The sequence below is a fragment of the Arvicanthis niloticus genome, chromosome 4 (genome assembly GCF_011762505.2).
Source record: "Arvicanthis niloticus isolate mArvNil1 chromosome 4, mArvNil1.pat.X, whole genome shotgun sequence".
Classification (NCBI taxonomy): Eukaryota; Metazoa; Chordata; class Mammalia; order Rodentia; family Muridae; genus Arvicanthis; species Arvicanthis niloticus.
The window spans coordinates 57,056,629-57,068,557 of NC_047661.1; the positions used below are offsets into that span (position 1 = coordinate 57,056,629).

The following is an 11,929-nucleotide window of genomic DNA, read 5'->3' on the forward strand; positions in this document are numbered from 1 at the left end:
TGATACTTTTCTGTCAAAATTTCTCTCAATCTTTTATGTTTTCTGAACATGGTTTGTTAATATAAGACTTTTCAATTATATTTGCAGAATATTGGTGTTCATTTAACAACATCTCATCTTAACCACTGTCTGATTATTTATCATGTAGCTAATTACCTAATATGGTATACATATTATGTCTTGTCTGTAACATTAAATAACACAACATTTAATTTAATTTGAGACACATGACAATGATATATTTCGGAATAACTTATTTTAGCAATATTTTTCATTTACATACAATATATTGATGTATTTCAGATTTTATGAGTAAAGTATATGCATCTAAGTGAATGCCTTTTGCATACATATAGTAATTAATCTATTTTCTTAAATGAATGAATTAATTTTTGTAAGAGAGGATGGTCTTATCTGGCATCAATGGGAGGAGAGGCTGTTGGTCTTGTGAAGGCTAGATGCCACAACATAGGACAATGCTAGTGTGGTGAGGCAGGAGTAGGAGGGTGGGTGGGGGAACATGGAGGAACAAGGGGGTTTTCAGAGGGAAAATCAGGAAGGGAGATAACATTTTAAATGTAAATAAATAAAATAACCAATAAAAAATTAAAAGAGAAAATAACTTGAAAGTGATTTTTTCATTCTTGTTGTGATGTTACATTGTATTTATATAAAGAAAAATATAATCCTAATATTGTGTCTTATATATTTTCTTTTAATGTAAACACATTTATGTGATGTTCTATGTAAATTTATATCAGTTGTATAACTTTACAAAGGAGAATATAGCATGCTTTGTCATGTATTAATCACTTAACAACTTGGTATTTGTATGGCTTCATTCAGATGAAAGGGCCGAATTCTGGCTGAGTTCAGAGAGGATAAAGGGATGAGTATCATTCTTTATGTGGCTTTATTCCCAAGTTTATGAAAGATGACATCTTGTTGGTTTGACCAATAAGAAGCCTGACTAAAATGTATAGTAAATAATTAGACCACAGTATATTTGCCTCTACTCTCAGACCATTATCCCTGGATTTATGTATAAGCAGCAGATTCTTCAGATCAGAATTCAAAGCTCTGTACAAAACAGAAATTTGCATGTAACTCCATCTTTCTAGGATCTGGCATGCAACAGCTTTATTAATATAGTCCCCATGTTCCTTCACTATCCTATCCCTGTGGCCAGATTTTCATTTCCTACAAACAATTGATTTATTTTTCTCTCTCTCTTTTTTAACTCTAATTGCAAATTGCCCTTTTACTTCTGGGATGCAGACTAATATAGAGTCTTCAGAAGAATCATGGTACAATGGAAATGTGATTTAGTAGTCAAAACAGGAATATAGCTATATCTGTCCCTTCTCCCATACCCTCATAGAAAGTCAGGATTACATTGTAAGCATCTACTGTTTCACTAGAATTTTTCTTGAGGATACAGGACATTTACTTCCTTGCCATTTCCTTCCTCAGGCCTACATAGTGTACTGTACATGGCATATTGTAACTATTGGATTACTTCATATTGTACCTAAATGCCAATTCCAGTCAAATCAGGTTTCGACTAGCATATTTGACCATTATTTCTAATATAAAATTCTTGTCTTGGGCTTCAGCTCTATTGCATTTCCTAAAGCTTTTTTTCTTGGTTCTAGTAAAGATATATAATTTGGAAGTTAATCATTGGGATTTTGTGCTGTCTAGGTATCCAGGCTTGGGATGACACTCTAAAAAATATTTTTTCAATTCTTTTTTTTCCCAGGAATAGATTTGACACATGGATAAAAAGGTTGCATGGTTAAAAAAAACAGCATATAAATATGTGTCTTGGAAAACGTCTCTCTTTAATCCTGTCTTATTTACAGTTTTTCACTCTTACAGTGATTCTAGTTGCTCATGACATATACCTTTCTTTTGACTTGATATTTATTGCTATGTGGTCCTGTGTTTGTTGGGTGGGTGTTCAAATTTTTTTATCTCTGTTGCTATCTCTTTATCTTACAAATGTGTGGTAGCTGTGGGTTGCTTGGTAGGCTGTGCTTTTAAATTTTTACCTATTGTTGCCAGAGGGTGCTATCACAAATATATATAGGCATAATCTACAAGAGGGCGGTTTCTGAAAGGGTCCACAAGAAGGACAAAAATCTCAGTCTGCCATGAGGTTTGGTGGAATCTCTGAGCAGTGAAGGCAGAGAAAAAGAATAGGCCCTTGTCTGCTACAAGGCTGCAAGTTGTCTGCTACAGGGTTAAGGATGAAATATGAACATTGGAAATGGAGGTCAAGAAGGGGTTTGATAATACCCTGTAGGAGTCACAGGCCAGTATAGTCAGTGGGTCCCAAGCTCTTAACAAATTGGAAAGAGGTGAAGCGAAGGCTTTACTATTTGAGAGACAGCCTATAGTATACATGATGTGCATAGAATTTCTAATGATGATTTTCATATAGGTCAAGCTACTCACTAAAATTCAAGAGACACACTCTAAATGTAGTAGAATTAAATTATTTGTTTATCTTTTCATGTCCCTTGGATGAACCAGATTGGCAACAGAATAACAACTGAATAACAGGGACAGAAAACAAAGAACAGTATCAAAAACATATTCTATTTCTTTTTAAACAAAGGCGTATAAAGACCAAAATTAAAGAGGTAATAACAGAAGTGAGATCTAGCCTATGAGATTTTAGTAATATCCCAACTAAAGTGAGAAAGGATAGAACATGGTTTACTTTCAGCATTTTTTTAGACTATGTTTCAAAACCAGAAATCTTCCTAATGTCATTATATGTCAAAACATTATGTTGCTCAGAATCTGTCTTTATATTGTTAGAAAACATTAGTCAATGTGACAATTCTAGTTCTTGGTATCAATTTCTCAAAACCTTGAACACAGCCACACCTGATACAATACAATTCTTATTCATTTATATAAAATTCTAATTCAACCTAAATCTTGTGCTTAAGCAGAAACATAATTTATGTTTTTTTTCTTACATGGGCAAGTCTAAGGTTATAGAAATCATTAAAAGAAAGGAATTCCCAACTAGTAGATGGTGGCTCATGTCATTTCCATGGCTTATGTCCATGAAGAATGTCAGTGGTGAAGAATAGAAGATGTCTTTGCAGTGGCGATTTAGAGCGATGCCTTGGTTGTTATGTTTGTATACCTAGATCCTAATATCATCCACAACATTCTTTGTTATTAGGAAAAAAACTCAATAACATCAGTATCTATTTCTGATGCCATTATTTGTGCAAAATATAGTTCACCATGATCACTAGGCCATCTCATTAGTAAGCCCTTTAGGGAATGGTTCAGGGATAGTCTGGCAAGGCAGAGGTTTGTGCCACAATCCTAGCTACTTCAGAGTTTGAGGCAAAATGATTATTGTAGTACAGATGTCAGATACTGTCTTGAACAGCTTAATGAGACACTGTACTGAATATAAGCAAAAAGTGGAGTGAATCATTTACTCCTTTGTAGAGTGAGAAATTTAGAGGTCAGGTAAGGTATAAATTGAGAATTTCTCCTGTAGATATAAGTGAGAGCGAAAATGCAGACAGGATTTCAACTATTACTCTGATATCTAATTATGGAACAATATATCTGCATGTTCTAGTTCATTTTTATTGCTGTAACAGAATACCCAAGGCAGTCTAATTTATAAATATAACTTTAATACACTGTCTTGGAAGCTGAAAGCTCAAAACTTAGCTGTCCCAATAGTTTGTTTTAGGATGCCTATTCATTTCTATGTAATCCAAGTAGGGAGTCGAGTTCAAGGCTTAGCATCAGAACAGGAAGTCAAGAGCCTAGCAATTCCACAATTTCATCTGAGAACACTGTCATTAAGTCTTCAACCCCATATACACTTCAAACTGAGGACTTAGCTTTCCATCATGAATTCCTGAGGAACATCTGGTATCTGAACCATAGCCAGAACATTAGGTGACAAAGTACTTTTATTTTAGCACAGTGGTGATGGTAGCTGAAAAGAAAAGTCGATCCCAAGTTTGTCTTTGGTTTTACATGATGGTTTATGGTACTTTGTCACAAATAAAATCGTGCATATACATGAGACACTAGAATAGAAGTAAAACATAGAGTGGGTCGCAGGGACTAATGGGCGAGGAGGTAAAGAGTGAATGGCTCGAGAGTATAGTCATGGTGGAAATGTGTCTGACACAACTGTGTACTTACTTCTAAGGGTCATTGTATAACATTGCCAGGCACAATAAGCATACATGATGGAAATTAAAATAAAAATAACAAAACAATAACAATGACAAAAACACTTCTTTACCTACTTGGAGAGTAGGAAATAGATACACGGAGCAAATGCAGTTTGCTCCGCTCCTGCAGGAAAAACATTCTCCTCCAGATTGCAATGCTGCTGGATTTATGTTTGGTAATATAAACACTTCTTCCTTCCTCAGAGTAACCTGAAACAGTGTCCTCTTACTGCCAATGTGGAAAATGAAACTTATAGAAAAGAGGATCATATTTCCATAGGGTCTATTACAGTCAAAATTGTTTCAGGAAACTAATCCAGTCTGGAAAAAGGCCCTGCTTCCTTGAAGCCAACAGGATTCCAGGACACAGCTGAAGCACAGAGAGTCACTTAAAGTAGGGATTTTTTTTTTTTGACAAGTTCCAAATCAACTGTATTGACACTGGAAGGAAAAAGAAAGAAATAAAAAGAAGAAAAATAAAAACAGAACTCATTACATTAAATCTGACCAACACACATGGGGCTATACAGGCCAAATAATAATTTCCAGTCGAAATAGGATATTGAGAGAACATTTCTAATGCTCTTGCTACAGCTTTCTATCCTAATATTTTTACAAATGTTCGACAAACCAGTGCTGTGCAGGATTTTATGAAAATAAGCATGCATGAAAGTTGTGCCTCCTAAATATTAATCACTGCCTAATGAACAGTCAGAGCCTTCTGAATATCAAGCTGTTCTAAAATGAAGTTTTATTTAGAAACCTCACTTCCTCACAAATAAAGCAGTGGTATGAACCAGAGGTACACTCCAACATCTGCTTTATTGGCTCAGTTGCTCAATCTTAAATCACAGTTTGAGTTTAAGATGATTACTATTTTATTATCATTGTGGGGTTCCTTATCTTCAACCAGACCATTTTTTTTTTTTTAGTTGTGGAAAAGAAGCCAAGGTAGATCTTCAAAAATGTGGGTGCATCTTTCACTATCACAGTTGAAGTAGTTCAGGTGAACAGTGAGTTTGGCTAATTCCTTCTCATTATCAAGTGCACCCCATCGCCCAAAGGGACTAGAGGACTTGACAGTATTTGGAGAGCTTAAATGCCAAGAGTTGGTTGGAGTATTGCTTTCATTAAATGAGTATGCTATTACTTTTCCTCTGAGCTCATGCACAATTTATATCAGAAAAACATATTTGTCAATCTAATTCACAATTTCATGAAGGAATACTTCTATTCCAACTGGTTAATAATCATTATTCATTAATAGAAAGACAATATGACTTATTTCACAATGAATGGTGTTGTTTAAGACAAAATTGACAAAGCTGTTGAAAGGAGTTTCTGTGTATTTAAGTTTTTAATATAAAACTTAAAGCTATGTATGATATAATTAATATATAAACAGTCATAATTTTATGCATGTAATAGTAAACCTTTGCACTAAATTATTCCTTCCCATCCATTATACATGCTTCTGATTTCTGAAATACTTTAACTATGGTAAACATATATATTTATTAATGATACATGACCAATGTAGTGATTTGAGATTATAATAAGATATTTCTGGGAATTATTTTTGTATTATACATAGAAATAATTTTTATTTATGTAAATAAAATTCCTGTGATTATTACTATACAGAAAATAAAGTACACTGTGATATAACTGCTTATAATTATTTTTAATTTATTATTTTCTTTAAGTGAAATATAATTACTTCATTTCCTTTCTCTTTCCTTTTTCCTACCCATTCAATGTTTGTTTCCCACCTCAGTGACTCCCATCAAATTCACAGCCTCTTCTTTAACCATTCCTGTTACATATACATATAACAAACATAAAAACAACCTGCAGAGTTCATTTAGTCTTGCCTGTGTGCACATATTTCTAGGGTTGATAACTTGGTATTGGATAATCAGGCAGGATGCTCATCCCAGGGGATGACTTATTCTCTCTTTCCCAATACTTGTTATTTGCTTGTTGATCGAATTTAGGGATAGGCGCAGTGAGATTTCCTCATCTATGCTAGGATGTGAACTTGTGTTGGAGTGGTTTTCAGAACTTTTGGGAACAGCCATGCTGTATAGATGTCATCAAAGCTAAAAGACACAGTCTTAAAGAATACTCCCTGATCCTCTGGCTCTTACAATCTTTCTCCACTTCCCCTGAGATGATCTCTGAGCCTTAGATGTAAGAATTATAGGGACACTCTAGAGTCAGTTGTTCTTTGCAATTTTATCTGATATGCTTTTCTATAATGATATCTTTCTGTTGCAAAAAACAAGTTTATAACAAATTTATTTGATGAGAGATGAGATTTTCACTTATTTCTGTGTGTAAGGATTTATGAGTTAAAAATTACACTAGTATAGGAAAGTTGTCCTACTCTAAGATCCATGATCTCAGTACTCACATGTACTCACATATTTCCTCCTGTGAATTGTGACTTAAGCCCAATTAGACCTCTGCTGGTTACCATAACTATATTAAGCACCACTATTGCATTTCTGATATTTTGCTATGGTAGTTATTGTTGTGTTTCATAAATACCGCAACTGAATTGGATTATTGGTTGTTTTCCTTCCTTTGTAGATTGTACATCATTTTCCATTTCTTTGAAAGTTACTTATCAGTAAGGGAATTTTTGGTCAGTTACAGCTCAAATCTTCTGATCCAGTATAGAAAAAGCTTGGTATCTTCAGAAATAGGAATTTACTTTCAGCTTCTGGCAGACACACAACTGTAATAGCAATAGGTTCAGTTGTTTTAGTGCTTTTAGACTCTCTGAACCAAAAATTTGGAAGAACGAGGTTTATGCCTGCTACTAGGGTTTTATTAGATAGCCTATGATTTTTTGAGAGGCATTATGTTTTCAAATAGCATAACTTCATATATATGGGGTCACTCTCCCCTTGAGATTATTTGTTCCTTCCCCTAATTCAACTATAGGGGTCCCCAACTTCAGTTCAATGGTTGGGGGTAAGTATCTTCTCTGTCTCAGCCGTGCTGGTAGGGCCCCTCAGAAGACATCCATGCCAACCACCCATCTGTGAGCACATTATAGCATCAGTAATAGTGTCAGGCCTTAGTGCATGTCCCTCCACATGAGACGTATCCCAATCTTGTCTTTATGTTTGTCCCTGAAGTTCTTTTAGATAGAAACAGCTGTGAGTCAGAAATTTTGACTGTGAGTTAGGAACCCTGTCTCTCTTTTCAGGCCCTTTCTATCTACTGGCGTTAGACTCTTTGAGTTCCCTCTCTCTAATGTTAGGCACTTTGGCTAAGGTTATGCCCACTGAGTCCTTAGACTGTCTTACCTCCAAGGTGTTACTTTCCAGAGGATACCAGCACCTCCTACCTCCTGATGTTGCTTATCTCCATTCATTCTCTTGGCCCTCTGGGCTTCTCTCCTGTACCCACCCCGTACTTCACTCAGGATGATATTTTCTAGTTCTATCCATTTGTCTGCAAAATTCATAATATCCTCATTTTTAATTTCTGAATAGTATTCCATTGCATAAATAAACCACATTTTCTTAATCCATTATTTTTTTTGTTTAAGGGACATTTGTTTACAGCCTTATTTGTTTTCTTTTATCTTAATGCAATACAATCTTGTATTTTTTTCACATATGAGCAAGGAACAGTAATTTTCTCACTTTTAATTGATAAGGCTTTCAAACTATCAGAAAATTATTCTATTAATATTAATAATAATACAAAAAACGAATGCTGACTTTTTATCCTATAATTTTATTTTAATAGTCTCTGTGTTTGTCTCTCACTGTCTCTCTCTGTCTCTTTTTTTTCTGTGTTTCTCTGTTTCTGTTCCACTGTCTCTGTCTCTTTCTGTCTCTCTGTCTCCCTTTGTTTCTCTCTCCATGTCTCTCCTGTCTTTCTGACCTCCTCCCTCTTGCATCTCTGGTTTTGAGACAGAGTCCTCATGGACTATCTTAGGCTAGCCTAGACCTGGTAATCCTCAAGTCTATTCATAGGAATGTTGTCAAACAGGTGTGAACCACCATACCAGTACCATATTTTTTTTTATTTAATTGATTAAAACATGTGTATCAAAATATATGTGTAATTTGTTTAAGAGTCCTTAAAGTTTTCCCCTAGACTGATTAACAATTGAACTAATTTAAGCAGAGAAAATTAAACTAACTTTATTTAAAAATAGTATATTTTCCATATTTCTTAATTGCTCAATATAAGAACCAATACAATAAACTTATGGAATCAAAATGAGGAAAATCTAAAGATTTTGAGGTAAAAAAAATTTAAACCTAAAATGCATACATAATACAAAAATCAAAGGATCAGTTTAGCAAGGCAATCATAACATTTGAAACATATAATATTGTACGCAAAAAGTAAAAATATGCACATATAAAATAATCTCTCCAAATAATTTTAGTCATTAAACAAACTTTTATTACAAAAAGAATGCAAATAAAATACGTAAAGTTATATATACTTATGTAAATGCACAAATTACTATTTTTCAAACCTGTTATTCTTGCTGGGCTTATTTCAGTTAACTAATTTTCCAGTATCCCCTCTAGAGATATAAAAGCATAATTTCATGTTAAAAGTAAAATTGGTTGTTCATACTAACTAGTGCCACTGCTTTAAATTATTTTCCTTTCTTCATTAGGATTTATAATTATTTGGATGCAAAGAGTGATTAAATAACCTTGAGAAAGCATCAGAACATGACATCAGAAAGATTAATTTAACATGAGTGTTACATAGAAAATTTTTACCACAGCAGTCAAGGCCCTGCCATGGGCCAGACCTTGTTTCTGTTTGTGATGTATGTCTTTGTGGAACAACTCTGTAGTTTCCTTTCTAACCTTGTTTTTATCATTTCAGATTTGGATTTATTCTTCATAAAGATGAATCTGCACTACACAAAATTGATCTTGAAACCATGTCCTACATCAAAACAATCAACCTGAAGGACTCAAAGTGCATTCCTCTGTCCTTGGCATACACCCATCTGGGAGGATACTACTTCATTAGCTGCAAGCCTGACATCACCGGAGCCATTCCACCACAGCTTGTGGTAGACAGTGTGACTGACTCCATCATTGGCTTCAACAGTGATGTGACAGGCACTCCTTATGTCTCTCCAGACGGCCACTATCTCGTCAGTGTTAATGACGTGAAAGGTCTTGTCAGAGTCCAATACATCACTATTCGAGGAGAAATCCTGGATGCTTTTGAAATCCACACCAACCTGCACATATCTGACCTGGCCTTCCAGCCCTCCTTCACAGAAGCCCACCAGTACAACATCTATGGCAGCTCAAGCCAGCAAACTGATGTGCTCTTCGTGGAGCTTTCCTCTGGGAAGGTCAAGATGATCAAAAGCCTCAAAGAACCTCTCAAGACAGAAGACTGGCCCTGGAGCCAGAAAAACAGGCATATCCAAGGAAGTGGCTTGTTTGGACAGTACCTGATGACACCCTCCAAAGATTCTCTCTTCATCCTGGATGGTCGCCTTAATAAGTTAAACTGTGAGATCACCGAGGTTCAGAAAGGAAATACAGTTATTTGGGTTGGCGACGCCTAAGGAGCCCTATTACCTAATTATGAAAGAAGAGTTTTACAGTCCATTGCACTTGATCCATATTTAAATTACAACTTACCTTTTCCAAATTTATATTCTAGTCAAAACCCCCTCTGTTTGTTCAAATAAGCTACTTATTTTTTTTTTTACAATGATATTGGCCGGTTAGAAACATTTCATACAATATTTAATTAGAAATTACAGTGCTCACAAGAATCAAACATGTAGCTCTATTTTAAACCAATGAAATGAGATTTAAAATTCTTTTAAAAAATTATACTGCAGGAATTTCAGATGACCTAAGCATCATGTCATTCTTTAAGGTATTCTTTCCTCTGTCATTTTGCTATGCTTAAATCAGAAATAAAAGGTCGTGTCAAACCTTAAAATTCTTAATTCAAAATACTCTGGTCCCGTCCACTGTTTAAAATCTTTTGTGCCTTGAAGGAAATGTCATGGGAGAAAAAAAAAAAAAAGGAAGGCTAAACTCTGCATATTGGACAACCTCATAGCAATGAATCTACTGTCATTAAGAAATGTTTATATATTGCACCAGATCCTGCCTTCAGGCATTTGTTTGACCTTCAATGAAATGTCATGTGAAGGCATAATTTGGCCTTGGGCTGTATACAGATGAGAAGCTATCCAACATTCACTGTACTGTGTGCGTTGTGCTATAGAAAATGGACAGGAAGGGAGAAAAATATGTATGGTAAAAATGTTTGCAATGTATTTTGTACACGTTTTGCTTTCATTCACTAGAGTGCATTATATTATTGGTGTATGATTATCTGGGAATTCAACTGCTTACAGAAGGTTTCCTTCTTTAGTATCAGGATTGATTCTTTTATGTAGCCTAGTGTTGCATAAGTTAGGAACTCTCTCAGTTCTGGAAAAGGAGCATGACTGTGTCTATACAGAAAGAACTACTTGTAGGGAAACTGACAGTGAGACAAAGCTGAAACCACTCTCTGTAGTGCAGTGGCCTACACCCTCTTCAGACAACATTCATTCATTGGTTGGTCCAAAGAATATGAATGGTTTTTAGCAGAAAACGGTAAGATGAGCCCACAGTGGAGAATGGAAGGTAAACTCCACTGCTTTTGCTATTTAGATGTTATCTAGTAAACAAGCCCATCTTTAAACAATGGCCAAGATGACTTCTCCTGCATATTCTAAAGCACCTTCAGTCTAACTATGTGCTCTAGCTGTGATCCAACAGAGTCTCTAGAGATATATTAGAGAAGTAAAAATTACTGCCTTTATCCTTTTCCTAAAAGAGAAAATAGAAAACCAGTAGAAATAGATTAATACCAATAAGTTTGGTTATTGGAATAGGAGAAAACAATCCAGGTGTAAGGGAATAGCATACATGGTTTGAGAATCTTTTCTACTTATTTTTCTTCTTACTCTTGCTAAAACTGGTGATGAGCTATTGAAGTAATGTCCATTTGCTGAAGGTAATCGAATAAAATCTTTTTTTAAATACACATTTTATTCAAGTTTAAATTGTGTAAAACTGCATAGAAACTTGGAATTTTATAGTGTGCACTCTCTTTTGTGTATATAGCACCATGGGCTGTGTGATAATAGATTTCTTCTTAGCTTAAGGAAACATTAAGGGAAATAGATTTAATAAACAACAAAAGTCAGGCTAAGTTTTACTGATTGAGTCTGTTTGCCTCTTTAGTAACTTCCTCCCCTGGAAACATGAATCATGCAGTGTCTTTGTGTTAATGATTTGGTGTAAGTCTATCCTGTACATGTACATCTTCTTTTAGAAGCTTTTATCATGTGGATGCTGTCTGTTGTCATTGCTTGATAAAAGAATAAACCTCTTATGTTTTATTTCTCGTGTGCTCAGAAATGATTTAATGTTCATGACATTTTATGCCTCTATAGGCTTCAGAAATAATCTGGTGCTCCATGTAATTGTAAAAATGATGGTGAGGCGGGGCATAGAAGAAAAGTGAAGAGAGGCCAATCAAAGAAAGTTTCAACTCATCTTTTCATAAAATATCAACCTTCTTAAATCTCTGTGTTATAGGGAGCACATCTTAGAAGACTGCTCAGACACAATTTATAGCCAGTTAAAGTATTTATTCTAACTGATTGAGAC

The 11,929-nt window shown here is 34.9% G+C and overlaps 1 protein-coding gene across 4 annotated transcripts in view; it reads left to right on the top strand.

Annotated features, from left to right (window-relative positions):
* Fstl5 (follistatin like 5) overlaps positions 1-11,658 on the top strand; it is a 575,824-nt gene extending 564,166 nt beyond the window's left edge. For all 4 annotated transcript variants that reach the window (XM_034501239.2, XM_076932541.1, XM_076932540.1 and 1 more), the window contains exon 16: positions 9,111-11,658. In XM_034501239.2, coding sequence (XP_034357130.1) covers positions 9,111-9,813 — 703 coding nt within the window. In that variant the 3' untranslated portion in view covers positions 9,814-11,658. The remainder of the gene's footprint in view (positions 1-9,110) is intronic.
* The last annotated feature ends 271 nt before the right edge of the window (positions 11,659-11,929 follow it).